The sequence below is a fragment of the Panthera pardus genome, unplaced genomic scaffold, assembly GCF_024362965.1.
Source record: "Panthera pardus isolate Hobbes unplaced genomic scaffold, ASM2436296v1 HiC_scaffold_11, whole genome shotgun sequence".
NCBI lineage: Eukaryota > Metazoa > Chordata > Mammalia > Carnivora > Felidae > Panthera > Panthera pardus.
The window spans coordinates 80,154,655-80,174,678 of NW_026526666.1; the positions used below are offsets into that span (position 1 = coordinate 80,154,655).

Consider the following 20,024-nt stretch of genomic DNA (forward strand, 5'->3'; position numbering starts at 1 on the left):
GCTCCTAGCCCCTTCCAGTTGCCTTATTGCCCCTAGTCCCTCTGTCCCCAGGCCTCTCTCTTGCCCTTTTCGGAAGCATGGTTCTGGGGTCCTCAGCAGGTGGTATATGTGGAGAGGGGCAACCTTGATTCAGCCCAGGATCACGTTGCACCCAGGTGGAGACGTTTCTGGGGACTGGAGCTTGGGCTGCTGGTGAGCTGTGTGGGGGTGGGAGGGACGGATTCTGGTTTTTCAGACAAGGATACCGCTGCTCGGGTGGAGACAAGGAATGCAGGCCAGCAGCATGGAACGTCCCAGCTGGCATGGGGCCAGGCATAGCCTCCCTGTCTGTCTCCGTAGACCTGGGTCCCTGGGGAAGGCCTGCAGGGAAGTCAGGGTCCTCCTGGGTGGGGGCTGCCGAGGGGCCTTGGGCCTGTGTCCTTTCTGACTGTCCCGGTGGCTGGGATAGTGAGGATTAATGTGCAGCCAGGGAGGGGCTCTTCTGCTTGATTTCCCACAAGCATTTATTGAGCACTTCCTAATACCAATGATTAACATTTATGTGGCCTTTTACAGCTGGCTTACCCCATCCACAGCCATGAGCTCATCCAGCACCCCTCAGCCCCTCCAGGCTCCACGTTATTAACCCACTTTAGAGAGGAGCTGAAGTCACTTTTCCAGAGTCCCGGTGGAACATGGGTTCGAATGCAAGTGTTCTGACTCAAAAGTTCATGAACTTTCCATTGCAACACACACGTCCCCACGTGCTAAGCCCCATTATGTTTGCAGACAGCCCTTGGGCTTAAATTTGCAACTGGGGATAAAGGCTTGTCTTGAGCTTGAGCAATCGGCATGACCCCCAGGAGTGCTGGGGACTTTTTCTGAGGGAGGGGACAGCCCCTCCCCCTGGCTGGTTCAAGTCCAGCCCTTTGCAGGGGCAAGAGACGTTGACCCAGTGATCTGACAGGGGTCACAAAGGATGAAGAAACGAAGCACGGCTCGAAGCAAGTGGAGGAATTGACTTTTATTAAGCCTTGACCGTGGGCGCCCCCCCACAGATGGCACTGGCACATCCATTCTCTAAATAAACCCCTCCTCACGGCAACAACCCAGCGAGGTGGGCTTCGCCTCCAATTTACACAGAAAGAAACTAAGGTTCAGTGTGGAGGGGTAACCTTCCCGAGGCCCCACAGTAGGGGGCAGGTGCAGGACGCCCCCTCCTACCTGCCCCTGCTTGCAGCTCAGCTCCCCCGCCCCCAAGGGTGCACCCATGGGAGATGCCGGGCCCTTTCCAACCAGGCTTGACCAGGCCGCTCTCACAGCATGGTCTTCTTCACATGGTCTCGAGGGCGGTCTGGTAAGAGAGGAGGGTGAGAGTCTGAGCCCAGAAAGATGAGGTCGCCCGAGAGGAGGTCGTCTTCCTTGTAGGAAGAGGTGGGACAGTCTGGGCGATGGCCTCCGCCTGTGGCCCTGGCTCTCCTTGCTGCCAGGCCCTCACGGCACCTCTTGCTCACCAGGTAGGCCAGCTCCACGAGGTTGAGCAGGATGCAAATGGCGGCCGTGACCACCATGAAGAGAGTGAAGATGTTCTTCTCTGAGGGCTTGGAGATGAAGCAATCCACCGTGTTGGGACACGGAGCTGCGTGGCACTTGACCACATGAGGGAGGGTGTATTTGGGGTAGAACGAGTGGAACACATAGAGGAAGGCGGTATCCACGCCGGCTTTGAACACCAGGCTGCAGACGTAGGTCCACCAGAGCCCACCCCGCTTCTTGCCGGGGTTCAGGTAGAGGCGCCCGCCATCCTCCCCCACTGCCTCTCGGTGCTTCTTCTCCCGAGCCTCCCGGTAGGCGACGTGCATGACCACGAGCAGCGAGGGGCAGGTGACCAGGATGAGCTGCAGGGCCCAGAGGCGCACGTGGGACACGGGGAAGAACTCGTCAAAGCAGACGTTGGAGCAGCCTGGCTGCTTGGTGTTGCAGTCAAAATCCTTGTGATCGTCACTCCACACTCGCTCAGCCGTCACCAGGTACACCAGCACGCGGAAGATGAAGACCAGAGACAGCCAGATTCGCCCAAAGGCAGTGGAGTACTTGTTGACCCCACTCAGGAGCCCCTCGAAGATCCCCCAGTTCATGGTGGACCCAGCTGTTGGCTGCTACTGCTGAGAAATGATAAGAGTTCCCCACATGTATAGAGCACTCACTCTGAGCACCTTATAGAAATACTGTATATCATCTGTATTTAATTCTCATAGCCACAGAGGAGCTAGGTTCTATTATTGTCCCCATTTTGCAGATGAAGGAAACTGAGGTTTGGGGGTTATGCAGATTGCACAACTATTAGGTGCAGAGCTGGGATTTGAGCCCAGCTAATTCAATCCAGAACCCAACTCTTATCCATAAAAGTGCACGAAGGTGGGTCCAGGGAGTCAGTCTTTCCTCCCAGGGCCCCGAGATTCTGGTCTTACAGTCCTGCAGAGTGAAGGTTTAAGTAGGTGGACACTCTGCCCTTTCCCTCTGTCCTGACCCTGGCCCTCCTCCTCAGGGGGCCGAGCCTCAGGAAGACTTCTGTCCTTTTGAGCCCCGCTCTTTCCTCTTAGCCCCTCCGAAGGGGAACCTGGTCTTTGCCCTTTCCTTGGCTTGCGGGACTGGGCTGGAGAGGCTGCTGGAAACTTGTCCCCAGACTGCCATCTGTAAATACCCAGGCAATGTCTTGCTGAAATGCAACTCACTAGAAGCAAGGCCAATGACAATCCAGCTGAAAGATAAAGTAGGGGACAACGGTTCTCTTTATCCAATGGCCTTTCTAGAGTAGCCTGGTATGCTGTAGTTTGGATTCCCAAACTGGGGTTCCATGGAATCCTGTCCATAGTTTGGCAACAGGAGTAGTGAGAGAAAAGGATTCTGTGTCCAAGAAAGGTAGGCAAACACAGGTTCAGCAAAGTTAAATAGGTCCCTTTACTTGACCATGCTAATACGTTTACCCTGTGAGTCTCCAAAAGGGGGATGGAATATGTAGCATTGCCCAACTCCTTTGACCACAGAACCTTTTTTTTTTTTTTTTAAATCATCTTATGGAGCAGTCTTGTCAACACAGCAAAATGGGAAATTCTGCTCTGGTCAGTTTCACTGGTGAGTTCAGTGTGATGAACACACAGGTATCAGATTTAACTCCGTTTAGGGAGTATGACTGCCATTCTGAGTGTGTGGTGTCCACTTGATCTCTTGGAGTTCTTCTGCCTGGTTCCTGGGTTGGGGGGTGGTTCCCTGAGACCCATGTACTGTGGTCTCACCTGCTGGGGTCCCCAAGGACCTCAGGGAGACTGCACAGCCTCTTGCTGTAAGGGGTTCCTGGTGCCCTTTCCAGCGCTGGTCTAGGCACTGGTCATTGCCCTGTCCTGCCTGTGGGATCTGTTAGAGATGGGCAGGGTAGTGATAACAGCCAACAGTTATAGGGTGTTTATGCAACACCAGGCACTGTTCTGAGCACTTTGCATGAACCAGTATAGTATGAAAGGGTATGCTATTTTTTATTGCCAATTTGCGGATGAGTAAAGTGGAGCACAGAGAGGTTAATTAATTTGCTCATATTTGCACAGCTGGGAAGCAGCAGAGCTGGGATTTGAATTGCACTCTGGGGCCTGGACCCCTTTTCCTAAGTTGCAGGAAAGGGGTCTGTGCCCGTCCTCTCCTCCACGAGGTGGACGTCAGGTTAGGGAGGCTGGAGGTGTCTCTGCTCCCACCCTGTCTCCTACCCTGTCTCTCCACTCTTCTGTCTATACCACCTACCACTTGGTCGTGAATCATCAACTTATCTTTGCTCGGTCCTGCCCAAGGTGGGAGGAACTCCTGGCAGCCTGACTGGGAACAGCCAAGGAGGCTCCAGCCCTTAGTCCCCAGAGGCTTCCGGCCCAGCCCACCTAGGGTGTGGTGGGATGGGGCTTTGCAAGCCCAGGCAGAGTCTCTTCGCTTGCTCAGCTTCTGGCACCCCTGTGAGCCCCTCTCCCACTTGGTCCCTGGCTCCTGCCTCTGCTCAGCTGGGAAGAGCTGAAAGAACCCAGAGCAGTGGAGGGAGGAGCCCTCTGTTCCTCTCCCACCAGAACCCAGGGTGGCGAATGTGTCCAGGCTGCCTCCCTCGCCTCTCCATCAGAGATGTCTCCCTCTGCCAGGTACACCAAGGGTCCATCTGGACACAGGTGGCCTTACCTGAGTGGCTACTCCTCAAGGGTCCTGGCAGCTGGCAGTCGGAGGCAGCTGGAACTCATGTCAGAACCAGGGAGGGTGTTTGGGGCAGCGCCTTCCTGGGACAGAGCCTGCAGAGTCCGCAGGCAGCCGGGTGTGCCGCTGGCCTGGGAGGAGGCGGAGCTGTACGTGGCACTGCCATTGGCTGGGCCCCAGCCTCCCCAGACTGCCTCTGAGGAGGCCCAGAAACTTAAAGGTTCATGGTTCACTCTTCCTTGGGTGCTGAGCCCAGAATCCTGGCATCCTGTTAGGGTAGAGCCACAGGTCCACTCTGAACCTCGGCTTGTCCACTCATCCTTGGCCTTGTCAAGGATGTGTGCGAGGAGCTGAGGTCCATCCTGACTTCTCATCCTTCTCCAGAAATGCCCCATGCTGCTTCTTGGGACTCTACAGGCTGCTCTCTGGCCTTCCATCCTTATGGCTTCAGTTACCTTCGGAAGCACAGTGACTCCCAAACACTGTCTCCAGCCCAAATGCTTTGCCCCATCCCTTGCTCACCCTTGGATGCCCTTCCCTCGCTCTTCTCATCGCCTGGTACTCCTCCAAGAAGGCTTCCCTGACTATGCCGTTCCAGGTGGCTTAGGGCCTCATCTCTGGGCTTCCACGGCCTTGAACTTCCACATCATCGTAACTGTATTGGAATAGTTGATCTTAACTGAGCTGGTTCCAGGTAGGACCTGTCTGTTAAATAAACAAATCAATCCACATCAACAGACAGTTTTAGGGACCTGTGAGCAGGACATAAAGCAGACCAGCCCCTGACCTCCAGGAACTCACCAACTTGGCCTTGATTACCAGCTGATAAGACCAGTACCAGCTGCACAGCCTCTCATGACTGCCAAGAGGCCATGGGACAGGTTTTGGGGCCCAGTCTCCCCTTCCCCACCATCCTGTGCTTGCTGGAATCCAGTTCAGTCATTACACCCCTACCCTGGGTGCATGAGGGATTGTGCAGAAGGCCACCCCCTCCCCAACACACACACATACACAGAACCCCCCGACCCCCAACACTGCATTCAATAGCCTTTCCACCAACCCTTGTTTTATTATTATTTTTTAAAGTTTATTTATTTATTTTGAGTGAGCTAGTGAGCACACATGCATCTCTGGGCCTCACACCCCTGCATCTGGAATCTCACGCCCTCTGGATTTGATTTTCACTTCTAGTACTTTTATTTATTTTTTATTAAAAAAAATGTTTATTCATCTTTGAGAGAGAGAGAGACAGAGTGCAAGCAGGGGAGGGGCAGAGAGAGACGGAGACACAGACTCTGAAGCAGGCTCCGGGCTCTGAGTTGTCAGCACAGAGCTTGATGTGGGGCCAAACTCACGGATCACGAGATCTTGACCTGAGCCGAAGTTGGATGCTTAATCGACTGAGCCACCCAGGTGCCCCAACCTCTGGTACTGTTAGACCTGGGAAATTTCCCTATTCTCCAGAGTACAATGAGACTTTTTTTTTTTTTTTTTTTTTTTTTTTGCCCATGAGGAGTGTCCTTGGAGACAGTGAGCACAATGCAGTGCAGTGACTGAACATAGGGTGCGTGGCCGGAATCCCACTTCTGCCTCGTCCTCTCTATGTGATGCCTCAGTTTCTTATCTGCATAGTGAGACAGTAAGATTGCCTACCTGGTAGGGTTGGTGCACTGATTAACCCAGCTAACCGAGGCACGGTGCTAGAACAGTGCCTGGCACAAAGGAAGCCCTCTTTAGGACTACCCCTGATGCGTGTGAACTGATCTGCCCCCACACGCCTGGCACAGGGTGGGCACTCACAAAAAGTGACTTCCTCCCTTTTCCTTATTCCTATGCCTTTTCTCTCCAAGATGGAGGGGAGGCAGAGAAGGGAGGGGGAGACAGGCATACCAGAGGAAACCTCATGTGGACGAGTGCTGTCTTTGGGTTAAAAATGCAAAATCTGGGGGAGCCACAAATAGCACAGGTCCACAGCAAGCACCATGCAGCCCCACATGTACACACACACACACACACACACACAGAGGCCACACTTACATGGGGCAGTGCTTTGTTTTGTTTGCTGCTCTACCCCTGGTGCCTAGAATGGTGCCTCGTACCAAGTTAGGCCTCATTTATGTTTACTGAATGAATGATGTCTGAAATTCATGCACCCTGCAAAAATTCACACACATCTCCGTCCCCCTCTACGTTCTTCCCGCCAAATGATTTCCAAGTCCAGGAGAGGGAGACACACGCATGGATCAGGTACAACATTGGGAGAAGTGCTATGAGGGACATACAACAGAGAAGGGAGCGTCACATTCTGCCAGAGGGAGATCCGGACAAGGTAACATTTAAGTTGGATCTTGAAGGATGTGTAGGAGTTCACCAAGAGGAGCCGAGGAGGAGAGGCCTCCGAGGCAGAGGGCTCAGAGTATGCAAAGGAGCTCCGTGAAAGATGATAGAAGACCTTTAGAGAGTGGACTGGGTGGGGGGCTGTGGGAGCACCAGAAGACACCTGGAAGGTTAAGCAAGGGCAGTCTGGACCCTGAAAGACCCTGGAACACTGTGCTGAAAAGTTTGGATTTATCTTGTGTGCAGAGGGAGGCATGAGGGAGGGAAGGAAGCTACATGGTCATACCGGTATAGTTGATTCTCATTATTTGTGGTACTTACGTTCCGTAAAGTCACCGCAAACACTGAATTAGCAAATACTGAAACTTTGCCAGTGGGGGAAATGCAGTGTCAGGTTCTGCCAGGTTCTGGCCGCATTTTCATCAGCTGATCAATACCTAACCTTGTTTTATGTATGTTTCTTCTTAAAGACACCTTATTTAATATATATTGTTGAATCATTAACGTTAACCTCATGGCCAAAAGCACTGTAACTCGCGGAATGAAGCTCATCCAACCGCCATGTGTTTTCTCCCTAAGGCTCCACATAGCCCCCCTGGGCTTAGGAACTGGCCAGCACTTCAGTGTTACCCTTGGGGGCCAGTTTAAACAGCAAAACCACCAACAGCGTCAGCTGGGGACATGCAAGTCGGGGACTCAAATTTTTGGCTGCCCTGGTTACGTCCACGAATGACTATGAAAGCACCGAGTGTATTGACTTCGCGGGGGGGGGGGGGGGGGAGGGGGTTAAACAAATACATTTTAGTGAATAGAAGAACTCATAAATATGGAATCTGTGAATAATAAGGATCGACTATGTGTTTAGAAAGCTCCCTCTGTTTGAGAGAAGAAGCACGCGGGACTGGTAAGTTATTGCAATTGATTTAGGCAAGAGAGGAGCCAAAGGGATGGATTTGGGAAGCGGTTGATGAGTACAGCCAGCACTGCCTGTATGGGTTCTGACTGGATGCAGGGGGCAGGTAGGAGGAAGACCCCAATGGTTCCCAGGTTGCTTGTGTTAGTGATTGGCAGGTGGGGGGTTCGCTGTTGGAGGTAAGGAACATAGGAGGAAAAGCAGGCTGTCTGGTGGGGGTGGGGGAGGGAAGGGGATGCACAGGTTCTTCCCAGATGATCAGGAGTTAGTGAGGTCAGTGCTCCACGTGGAGGACAGCCATGTGGACTGTCCACAGCCAGCAGCTGGCCCCAAGGAGGTGATGGGAGCCCCAGAGGGTGGCCTTGGAGTGCGTGCTGGGTGACAAGAGAAGAGGGTCCAGGCAGAGCTCTGGGGAGCACTGACATTTTAGGAAGCAGGTGAGAAACAGCGTCATCTGTGGAAGGCTAAACCAGCTCAAGCAGGGGAGGATGTATGTCATGAAAGTGCAATACAGGAAACCCACCTGCGGAGAGACCAGTCGAGGTCCCTGGTGACTTTTGGCAGAATAGTTCAGCAGGGCTGTGGTGACACAGGCTAGAAGGCAGTGGGTGGGGAAAGCAGAGACTGAACCTTTTCAGGAAGCTTGCAGGGGAAAAAGGCAGGGCCGATGCATCAGAGCTGAAGAAGGGTTTCCTTCTTTCCAGGGAGAGGGGAGGAGGCTGGAGGGCCATTTGCCCTGCAAATGGTTAATGCGTTCTATCTGTCATCCTTTCTCTTGCTCTTCTCTTTCCTGGTTCTCTGGCCCTACTCGCATGTCCCCCGGTCCTCAGCCAGGGCATTCCTGACTCTCCTCATTATCTTTGACATGTCTTTCCAGTTTGGAGGGACCCTTCCCTGAGCCCTAACTTCAGGAGACAGTCTTGGCCTCCCTGTGGGGTCAGCTCACCTGTTTCCTGTTTCTTGCCTGTTCTCCCTGTTAATGGGTATGGGGTGGGTGGGAGCTGGACTCCCTTCTGGACACCAGCCACCTCCCAGGCTCCCTTCTAAATGCAGCAGACAAAGGGCAGTATAGGCACTGTGGCCTGACACCCTGTTGATGACTATTGAAACCCCTGTTCCCAAATGAGAGTAAAGTTTTGGTCCTTTTGACAAGGGAAGTCAGCCTGTGGGGCCAAGGTGGTGTCCATTCCCTGTCCTCAGGAGAGGTGGAAAAGCTGGAAAATTGGGTAATAATGTCAGATTCATTATTGAACACCTCCTCTGTGCCAGAAACTAGGTCAAATGCTCTATGTGCACCAAACACATAAATCCAAGTCATGTTTAAAAAAAAAAAATCTGTTCAAGACCTTTCAGTGGCTCCCACTGTCTTGACATAAAGTCTCATATTGCTAATATGGTAATGCCCTGCACGATGAGGCTTCTGCTACCCTTTGTTCTGAGCCTCTTCCCTTCTATCTTTGTGCTCCAGCCACATTGGCCGTTTCTCACTTTCTAGAACACAGGAATCTCCCCACCTCAGGGCCTTTGCACGTGCCTTAATGATCTTTCCTCATTTTCCCTGAGCTAGCATCACCTCAAGTTCCAGATCTTGATTTAAATGTCCCTCTCAGAAAAGCCTCTCTTGACCCCTGAAACTAGATCAGGTTCTCTGTCACCCATTCTTTTGGCACCTGCTTCTCCTTTGTGACTGTGTCACAACTGCACTTGTAGTTGGGAAGTGCCTGTGTATTTCATGTCCTCTCCTCCTTTTGAGTGCCGTCTTCAAAAGGACAGACACAGAGGTTGGGCCATGGGAATCATGCTCATTCTTGTCTCTACCATCTGGCACAGCCCCTGGCCCGTAGTAGCTGCCTAATGAGCGATTGATAATGAGTGAATGAATGAATGTTTCTGTTTATCAAGAGTAAAGGAGCCATGAGCCTTGCTGAATCTTTGAGCAGAAGCATGTTGTCAAGATGCTGTTTTAAGAGTATGGGTTCTGGAGTCAGGTGGCCCAAATTCCCACCCAACTCTCCTGCTTACCCAGCTCTTACTGGCTTCCAACCCTGGGCAATTTTCTTAGCCCCTCTGGGCCTTACTTTCTCCATCTGGAACACAGGGACCACTATAGTACCCATCTTGTAGGGTTACCGTGAGGGTTAGATGAATAAAAATACACAAAACGTGTGTGCCTGGCACATCATAAATACCTCATAAATGCAAGATGCTGTTGTTCACTGCGAGGATCCCTATCTGGGAGCAAGGCCGAGCTGATACTGCTCTCTGATCTCTTTCCCTCACTATTTGGTGGCAGTCTTTGGAGGAGCCTGTCTCAACTCGTTGAGAGGGAATGGGGGAAGTAAACAGCCATGTGGACCTCAGCGGTCCAATCCTTCACCACCACTGGAAGGATACAGGGATGCACAGGTCAGGTTCCTGTCCCGTATTTGCTTGTGACCTTGAGGGAATGGAGGAGACCCATTCCTGTAGTTCTGGGGGAAGGGCAAGGCCCAGCCCCTGGGAGAGCTTCCTCTGCAGACAATCTGCCTCTATCTCAGGGCCTGGGCTGGCTTAGCGGGAGAGCCTGCTCCTGTGCTGGAGAAGCTTCGCTTTCTTCTGGAAATGGAAAGCTTGTGGCAAGACTTCCCGACTGTTCCTTGGCAGAATGATGGGTGCTGTGGTATGGCAGGAGTCTAGGAAGGAGGTAGGGGTGCAAGGGTGGGAGGCAGGCAGGGTGGAGAAGAGGCAGAGCTGGGAAGCGGGGGAGGGCTGTGCGACAGATGGAACCCACACGGCCCCGGGTTCAAATCCCACTTCTGCTCCCTAGCCATGTCCAAACCCACTCTCCTTTCCCAGCCTTAGTCCCTGTTCTGTGTGTATTGTGGCAGGTGACAGAGCTGTTATGGGAGAGACAGCAGGGCCTATGGAAAACATACGAATGACGGTTGGCATGCTCCCCACCCTTCTCTCCTCCCCGGCTCTGAAGGCTGTCTCTAGCCAGTTGGGAGGATGGACATTCTTGTCTTACCTTCCTGGAGCCCCCCGTGGGCATGGCATTCATCGTCATGCTCTTCCCTGATGACCTTCTCCTCCTGAGCCCCTGGAGCCACTCCACCAGTCTGCCTCTGCTCCCAAGCTCAGCCTGAGCCTGGGGGTTGGGGGGTGGGGGCTGGAGCTGGCCCCGCCCCTTGGTCTCTCTCTACTATCTCTGAGTGTCTCTGAGGCTCTGGGTGGGCTGGGTCATGGCAGCACTGACTCCCCCCGTCTGCCTCCCCATCGCTCCAGCCAGCCTGACAGTAACACTGGGGAGATGGTCCCCATCGCCTAGTGCCCTGTGACCACAGCAGCTTGTCTCAGTTTCCTGTGAGGCTTTTTTTTTTTAAGGTTAAAAAATTTTTTTTTTTTGAGAGAGAGAGAGTGTGTGAGCCTGGGAAGGACAGAGAGAGAAAATCCTAAGCAGGCTCCGCACGGGTGTGCAGAGCCCGATATGGGGCTCAAACTCACAAACCATGAGATCATGACCTGAGCTCAAACCAAGAGTCAGAGGCTCCACAGACTGAGCCACCCAGGTGCACACCCCCCCCCCCCCAACCTTGCCCCCAGGCATCCAAGGGCCAAGGACCTCCCTTTGGGCTCTGGCAGGAATGCCCTGCACCTCTGGTCAGTGATGGTTTTAAAGTTTGTTTCCTCAAGTAGTGAGTACGTGTAGCACGTGCTGTCAGTGCCCTCTGCGTGTCTCCTTGGCCTGCTCTGTGTTGGCGATTAAGAGGACTGTGCAAAGCTCGGTGATTTACAGTAGGCAGGCCAACGTCCCATGGCCAGCACCTGCCGCCCTGCCTGGCGCTGTCTGGGCTTCTGGGGCCCCTGCCTATGATGGGGTGGCTGGAAGTGCCCCCAAATTGACACCTCACCGGAGTAGCCCTCAACCAATGACTGATAGAAATTAGGGAATAAATCCTCCAACTTCCACCCCCTTTGGTTGAGGTAACTGTGAGGCTCAAGTCCTACTCTTTCCCAGAGGCCCCCAGCGGGATTAATCTCACTTGTCCAAGGAAGCAACTCACTCAATCACCTGCCCTTCACCAGCTTCCTTTCCTTCTTGGCCTCACTTCCCATTCCCATGCCGATATTTCCTGGGATCACCTCCCCAACAAACAACTTGCACATAAATCCTCATCCTCAGGCCTGGCTTTTGGGAGAGCGCTAAGTAAGACATCTCTTGTCTGCACAGACAGCACTTCCTGGGGAATCCCCATTCTCCAACCAGCCACAATATCCCCACAGGGCTTGCTGTCTTGTTGAGCGTTGGTTGGCCCAGGGCTGGGACCGGCCCGAGTTGAGCTAATCAGTCGTAGGTACCTTGCTCTGTTGATTGGCCCAGTGCAACCACAGACCCAAGCTGAGCTGCTAAGCGTCCTTCCCAGGGGCATTTGAACACAGGACAGGGGCAGTGTCCATCTGATGATAAACACAGAGATGTTCTGGATCTGCTGGTGGAAGCAGCAACAAGAGAGAAGCAAGTGAGTTCTGGGAAAGGCCTTTGCATCCCAGCTCCCTTAGCCGGTGGAACCCAGCCACATTGTTTCCCTTCCTGCAGGCACAGAGCTACTACATGGTCCCTTTTCCAGAGCAGGTTTTTTGTTTTGTTTTGTTTTTTTGGTTTTTTTTTGTGGGTAAGATTTTGTTTTTAATTTAATTTTGTTTTTTAAAAATTTACATCCAAATTAGCATATAGTACAACAATGATTTCAGGAATAGATTCCTTCGTGCCCCTAACCCATTTAGCCCATCCCCCTTCCCACAACCCCTCTAGTAACCCTCTGTTTGTTCTCCATATTTATAAGTCTCTTTTGTTTTGTCCCCCTTCCTGTTTTTATATTATTTTTGTTTCCCTTCCCTTATGTTCATCTGTTTTGCCTCTTAATGTCCTCATATGAGTGAAGACATATGATTTTTGTCTTTCTCTGACTGACTAATTTCCCTTAACATAATACCCTCCAGTTCCACCCACGTAGTTGTAAATGGCAAGATTTCATTCTTTTTGATTGCTGAGTAATACTCCATTGTGTGTATGTGTGTGTGTGTGTGTGTGTATATATATATACACACCACATTTTCTTTATCCATTCATCCATCGATGGACATTTGGGCTCTTTCCATATTTTGGCTATTGTTAATAGTGCTGCTATAAACATTGGGGTGCATGTGCCCCTTCGAAACAGCATACCTGTATCCCTTGGATAAATACCTAGTAGTGCAATTGCTGGGTCATAGGGTAGTTCTATTTTTAGTTTTTTGAGGAACCTCCATACTGTTTTCCAGAGTGGCTACACCAGCTTGCATTCCCACCAACAATGCAAAAGAGATCCTCTTTCTCCGCATCCTTGCCAACATCTGTTGTTGCCTGAGTTGTTAATGTTAGCCATTCTGACACGTGTGAAGTGGTATCTCATTGTGGTTTTGATTTGTATTTCCCTGATGATGAGTGATGGTGAGCATTTTTTCATGTGTTGCTTGGCCATCTGGATGTCTTCTTTGGAGAAGTGTCTATTCATGTCTTTTGCCCATCTCTTCACTGGATTATTTGTTTTCTGGGTGTTGAGTTTGGTAAGTTCTTTATAGATTTTGGATACTAACCCTATATATTCTGCCGGTTGCCTTTTAGTTTTGCTGATTGTTTCCTTCGCTGTGCAGAAGCTTTTTATTTTGATGAGGTCCCAGTAGTTCATTTTTGTTTTTGTTTCCCTTGCCTCTGGAGATGTGTTGAGTAAGAAGTTGCTGTGGGCAAGATCAAAGAGGTTTTTGCCTGCTTTCTCTTCGGGAATTTTGATGGCTTCCTGTCTTACATTGAGGTCTGTCATCCATTTTGAGTTTATTTTTGTGTATGGTGTAAGAAAGTGGGTCTAGGTTCTTCTGCATGTCACTGTCCACTTTTCCCAGCACCACTTGCTGAAGAGATTATCTTTATTCCATTGGATATTCTTTCCTACTTTGTCAAAGATTAGTTGACCATATGTTTGTGGGTCCATTTCTGGGTTTTCTATTCTGTTCCATTGATCTGAGTGTCTGCTCTTGTGCCAGTACCATACTGTCTTGATGATTACAGCTTTGTAGTATAGCTTGAAGTCTGGGATTGTGATGCCTCCTGCTTTGGTTTCCTTTTTCAAGATTGCTTTGGCTATTTGGGGTCTTTTCTGGTTCCATACAAATTTTAGGATTATTTGTTCCAGCTCTGTGAAGAATGCTGGTGTTACTTTGATAGGGATTGCACTGAATATGTAGATTGCTTTGGGTAGTATTGACATTTTAACAATATTTGTTCTTCCTATCCAGGAGCATGGAATCTTTTTCCATTTTTTTGTGTCTTCTTCAATTTCTTTCATAAGCTTTCTATAGTTTTCAGTGTATAGATTTTTCACCTCTTTGGTTAGATTTATTCCTAGGTATTTTATAGTTTTTTGTGCAACTGTAAATTGGATTGATTCCTTGATTTCTCTTTCTGTCGCTTCATTGTTGGTGTATAGGAATGCAACCGATTTCTGTGCATTGATTTTATATCCTGCAACTTTGCTGAATTCATGAATCAGTTCTAGCAGTTTTTTTGGTGGAATCTTTTGGGTTTTCCATACAGAGTATCATGCCACCTGCGAAGAGTGAAAGTTTGACCTCCTCCTGGCCGATTTGGATGCCTTTTACTTCTTTGTGTTGTCTGATTGCAGAGGCTAAGACTTCCAATGCTATGTTGAATAACAGTGGCAAGAGTGGACATCCCTGTCTTGTTCCTGACCTTAGGGGGAAAACTCTCAGTTTTTCCCCATTGAGGATGATATTAGCGTTGGGTCATTCATATATGGCTTTTATGATCTCAAGATATGATCCTTCTATCCCTACTTTCTTGAGGGTTTTTATCAAAAAAGGATGTTGTATTTTGTCAAATGCTTTCTCTGCATCTATTGAGAGGATCATATGTTTCTTGTCCTTTCTTTTATTGATGTGATGAATCACATTAATTGTTTTTTGGATATTGAACCAGCCCCGCATCCCAGGTATAAATCCCACTTGGTTGTGGTGAATAATTTCTTTAAGGTATTGTTGGATCCCGTTGGCTAATATCTTGTTGAGGATTTTTGCATCCATGTTCATCAGGGAAATGGGTATATAGTTCTCCTTTTAGTGGGGTCTCTGTCTGGTTTTGGAATCAAGGTAATGCTGGCTTCATAAGAAAGAGTTTGGAAGTTTTCCTTCCATTTCTAATTTTTGGGACACCTTCAAGAGAATAGGTGTTAACTCTTCCTTAAACGTTTGGTAGAATTCCCCTGGAAAGCCATCTGGCCCTGGACTCTTGTTTTTTGGCAGATTTTTGATTACTAATTCGATTTCCTTACTGGTTATGGGTCTGTTCTAATTTTCTATTTCTTCCTGTTTCAGTTTTGGTAGTGTATATGTTTCTAGGAATTTGTCCATTTCTTCCAGATTGCCCATTTTATTGGCATATAATTGCTCATAATATTCTCTTATTATTGTTTTTATTTCTGTTGTGTTGGTTGTGATCTCTCCTCTTTCATTTTTGATTTTATTTATTTGGGTCCTTTCCTTTTTCTTTTTGATCAAACTGGCTAGTGGTTTATCAATTTTGTTAATTCTTTCAAAGAACCAGCTTCTGGTTTCATTGATCTGTTCTACTGTTTTTTTTGGTTTTGGTAGCATTAATTTCTGCTCTAATCTTTATTATTTCCTGTCTTCTGCTGGTTTTGGGTTTTATTTGCTGTTCTTTTTCCAGCCCCTTAAGATATAAGGTTAGGTCGTGTATCTGAGATCTTTCTTCCTTCTTTAGGAAGGCCTGGATTGCTATATACCTTCCTCTTATGACCGCCTTTGTTGCGTCCCAGAGGTTTTGGGTTGTGGTGTTATCATTTTCATTGACTTCCATATAGTTTTCAATTTCCTCTTTAACTGCTTGGTTAGCCCATTCATTCTTTAGTAGGATGTTCTTCAGTCTCCAAGTATTTGTTATCTTTCCGAATTTTTTCTTGTGGTTGATTTTGAGTTTCATAGCGTTGTGGTCTGAAAATGTGCACGGTATGATCTCAATCTTTTTGTACTTACTTAGGGCTGATTTGTGTCCCAGTATATGGTCTATTCTGGAGAACGTTCCATGTGCACTGGAGAAGAATGTATATTCTGCTGCTTTAGGATGAAATGTTCTGAATATATCTGTTAAGTCCATCTGGTCCAGTGTGTCATTCAAAGCCATTGTTTCCTTATTGATTTTTTAAATTAGATGATCTGTCTATTGCTGTGAGTGGGGTGTTGAAGTCTCCTACTATTATGGTATTACTATTGATGAGTTTATGTTTGTGATTAATTGATTTATATATTTGGGTGCTGCCGCATTTGGCACATAAATATTTATAATTGTTAGGTCTTCTTGGTGGATAGATCCTTTGATTATGCTATAATGCCCTTCTTCATCTCTTGTTACAGTCTTTATTTTAAAGCCTAGATTGTCTGATATAAGTATGACTACCCCGGCTTTCTTTTGTTGACCATTAGCATGATAGATGGTTCTCCATTCCCTTATTTTCAATCTGAAGGTGTCTTTAGGTCTAAAGTGGGTCTCTTGTAAACAGCATATAGATGGATCTTATTTTCTTATCCATTCTGTTACCCTATGTCTTTTGATTGGAGCATTGAGTCCACTGATGTTTAGAGTGAGCACTGAAAGATATGAATTTATTGCCGTTATGATGCTTGTAGAGTTGGAGTTTCTGGTGGTGTTCTCTGGTGCTTTCTAATCTTTTGTTGCTTTTGGTATATATATATATATATATATATATATATATTTTTTTTTTTTTTTTTTTTTTTTTCCATCTTTTCTTCCCTCAGAAAGTCCCCCTTAAAATTTCTTGCAGGGCTGGTTTAGTGGTCACAAACTCCTTTAATTTTTGTTTGTCTGGGAAACTTTTTATCTCTCCTTCTATTTTGAATGACAGCCTTGCTGGATAAAGAATTCCTGGCTGCATATTTTTCTGATTCAGCACACTGAATATATCCCGCCACTCCTTTTTGGCCTGCCAAGTTTCTGTGGATAGGTCTGCTGCAAACCTGATCTGTCTTCCTTTGTAGGTTAGGGACTTTTTTTCCCTTGCTGCTTCATGATTCTCTCCTTGCCTGAGTATTTTGTCAATTTGACTATGATATGCCTTGTTGATGGTCGGTTTTTGTTGAATCTAATGGGGGTCCTCTGTGCTTCCTGGATTTTGATGTCTGTGTCTTTCCCCAGGTTAGGAAAGTTTTCTACTATGATTTGCTCACATAATCCTTCTACCCCTATTTCTCTTCCTCTTCTGGGACCCCTATGATTCTGATGTTACTCCTTTTTAATGAGTCACTGATTTCTCTAATTCTTAAATTGTGCTTTTTTGCCTTAATCTCCCTCTTTTTTTCTGCTTCATTATTCTCCATAAGTTTGTCCTCTATATCACTGATTCTCTGTTCTGCCTCATCCATCCTTGCCGCTGCAGCATCCATCCATGGTTGCAGCTCAGTTATAGCATTTTTTATCTCATCCTGACTAGTTTTTACTTCTTTTATCTCTGCAGAAAGGGATTCTAATCTATTTTTGACTCCAGCCAGTATTCTTATTATTGTGATTCAAATTCTGGTTCAGACATCTTGCTTATATCTGTGTTGGTTAAATCCCTGGTGGTCATTTCTTTGTGCTCTTTCTTTTGGGGGAATTCCTTCATTTTTTCATTTTGAAGGGAGAAAAGGAATTAATGAGGTAGAAAAATTAAAATTAAAAAATATTAAAATTAAAAAATTAAACACACACACACAAATCGAATAAATTATGCTACTTCTAGGTGTGTTTTGGTCTGGGTGTTGAAAGTGGTTTGACAGATTAGAGAAAAGAAAGGGGGGGAAGGAAATCATTTGAGAATTTAAAAAAATGAATACACTGAAGTAGACTAAAATGAGATGATGGGAGTAAAATAGAATTTGAAAAAAATTACATAAAAGTAAAGAATATAGTGGAAAAAATTAAAGAAAAAATTTTTAATAAAAATTAAAAATAAAAATGAAAATTTTCTCTTTCTGTATTCAAGAAAAAGAAAAGAAACAAAGAAGAGAAAAAAGAGAAAAAAAAGGAAATCGTTTGAAAATTTGAAAAAGCGAATAGACTGTAATAGACTAAAATAAAATGATGGACATAAAATAGAATTTGAAAAAATTTATATAAAAGTGAAAAATATAGTAATAAAATTAAAGAAAAATATTTTTAATAGAAATTGAAAGTAAAAATGAAGTTTTTCTCTTTCTGCATTCAAGAAAAGAAGTGAAAAAGAGAAAAAAAGAAAGGAAGTTGAATAGATGGACCTGCTAATAGATTGAAATAGGACTGAAATTACTTCGTTTTCCCCTAGAAGTCAGACTATGAAGAGCTTTATAATCCATAAACTAAGCAGGCTGTGAGACTTGTGTTTTTGAAGAGCGAGGTTGGCCCAGTTGGGTGGGTCTCAGTGTAATGGCTCTGCTCTCCACTAGATGGCGCTGCTAGCCTACTGGGGTGGATTGCTCTGGCGCTAGTAGGTGCCTATGCGCATGCGCGGAAGCGGTGAAAATGGCGGCACCCAGCTACCCAGTCTCTAGTATCGGAACTCTGTCCTCCCCGATCAGCAATCATACACCCATCCTGTCTTCAGCTTTCGTTCACTCTCCGCTTTTTCACTGTCCGTGACCAAGCCCCAGGCAGTAACTCTCCCGAGTTTTGTCTCAGATGCGGCTGTTTTCCCCGACCCCTTACTTCCGAAGGACTGCGGCTTTGACCCATTCTGCCCCTCTGCAGGAGGGTCTCACCAAGCAATGGCCAAATGCCGGCTGCGTCCAGGAACGCCTGCTGGACCCTGCTGCTGCTGGTGCCTCGAGACTGCGGCCAGGTGCCAGCCTGCCCCAGAAAAAGTTCGTGAGATAGTGTAGCAGCAGCGTTTCAGGGATTATGGAAAATCACAACACACATCTGGCACCAGGCTTCACCCTTAACGACCTTGTTCCAGCACCAGCGAATGTGGCCGTTTTCTGGGGTCTGCTGGGACCAGGTGGCTTCAACAATCTCTACCAAATGTCCTTCCAGCAGTGGAACCGCCTTTCCCCATGTGGCCTGAGAACCTCCCAGACCCCACTCTGTTCCTGGGGATTCGGCCTTCCCACCAGAGCAGCACCAGGTATCGAGCTGTGGAGTTGCAGACTTTGCGCTCCCCTTGTTTACAGTCTTAATGGAATTTAAACCCTTTTTTTTCTCCCTTTTTAGTTTAGTCCCTGTGACTGTTTCCAATTTTCCATTTCTCTCCAGCTGCTTTTGGGGGGGAGGAGTGTTTTTCCTGTATTCCCCCCCCCCCCCCCCCCCGCCTGTCTCTGTCCTCTCTCTGCCTGCAAAAGCACCTCCCTGCCCGCCGTGGCTTCTCGCTCCCCGAGGTCACCTCTCTGTGCCGTGTACCTGCTGAATTCTGTGGCTCAGATTGTGCAGGTTGTTGTGTTAATTCCCCAAGCAGTTTTCTAGGTGTGTAGGATGGTTTATTGTTGGTCTGGCTGTATTTCATGGACACGAGACACGCAAAAAACTTCCATGCTGTTCTGCCATCTTGGCTTCTGCCTGAGCAGGTTTAACTTAGGTTTCTGTCACTTGCAACCAAGAATACTCTGTGTGACCTTGGACTTGCCATTTAAGAGAGCCTGGCGCATAGTAGGTGTGTAATAAGTATTTGTTGACTGACTCCGCCCTTTGGACCTCATTTCCCTCTTTTGTTTGGTGGGGGTGATAATTACTACTTTAGAGGTCAATCATAACTACTTACACACCTTGATATGTTATTGGAAAGAGCAGTGAGAAAATGAAAGGGAGAGGATTTGTTGACTGGGAAGTGTCCAGGGAGGAGCCCAGCAGGGCAAGGCACCTTGGGTGGGGTGCGGCCTGGGGCTGCTGGCCACTAGGAGCTGTATGAAGATGTTAAGGGTGAGGGCGGCATGGGAGGAATAGCTTGGGGAGACTTTTGGTTGTTGAGAGAGTGAGTGAATAAGAAGGGCAGATTAGGGAATTAATGTTTATTGACTGTTCTGGGCCAGCACTGGGCTCAACCCCTTGCATACATCAAGGATTACAAACTGGCGCCCTGGGGCAGTTTGGCCTTCGTGGTGCTAAAGAAACATTTCAATTCATTGCCAACATATACAAAGCTGGAGATTGCACATGGAAACATGGTTGGGAACTAGGAAGTCCTGGCCATTCGAGGCCCATATCCCCTGTGGCATCAATGGCTGGAGTGACGAACAGCTGTCCCCTTTTGATGGAGCATCCACTGTCTGGCCACACACACCAGGCCTCTTCACTCCTGCACGTTACTTGCTTGGTGCTATAGTCATTTGAGATTGTACTTCTGGATATTCTCACCCTATCTTCCCAACAGCCCTGCCAGGTGGATCCCCTTAGTCCCATTTCATAGACTATAAAACCGAGGGCCAGAGGTGAAGTGACCTGCTCTAGGCCACAGTCAGGGAATGATGGAGCTGGGATTATCTCTCAGTTCTTATCCATTCC

General features: G+C 47.9%; 1 protein-coding gene across 3 annotated transcripts; it reads right to left on the reverse strand.

The window, feature by feature from the left end:
* Positions 1 to 978: 978 nt before the first annotated feature.
* GJB5 (gap junction protein beta 5) lies at positions 979 to 4,321 on the reverse strand. Of its 3 annotated transcripts, none has more exons than XM_019429949.2 (2): positions 4,189 to 4,316; positions 979 to 2,141 (listed from the first exon to the last, which is right to left on the reverse strand). In XM_019429949.2, exon 2 carries the CDS (start codon positions 2,115 to 2,117, stop codon positions 1,296 to 1,298), a length of 822 nt encoding a protein of 273 aa, XP_019285494.1. In that variant the 5' UTR covers positions 2,118 to 2,141; positions 4,189 to 4,316; the 3' UTR covers positions 979 to 1,295. The 3 variants fall into 3 exon arrangements, 2 of the variants coding, with proteins under 2 accessions (XP_019285494.1, XP_019285493.1); XM_019429948.2 differs by having other exon boundaries at positions 979 to 2,144; XR_008420488.1 differs by lacking the exon at positions 979 to 2,141 and adding an exon at positions 2,168 to 2,740 and having other exon boundaries at positions 4,189 to 4,321.
* Between the last annotated feature and the right edge of the window lie 15,703 nt (positions 4,322 to 20,024).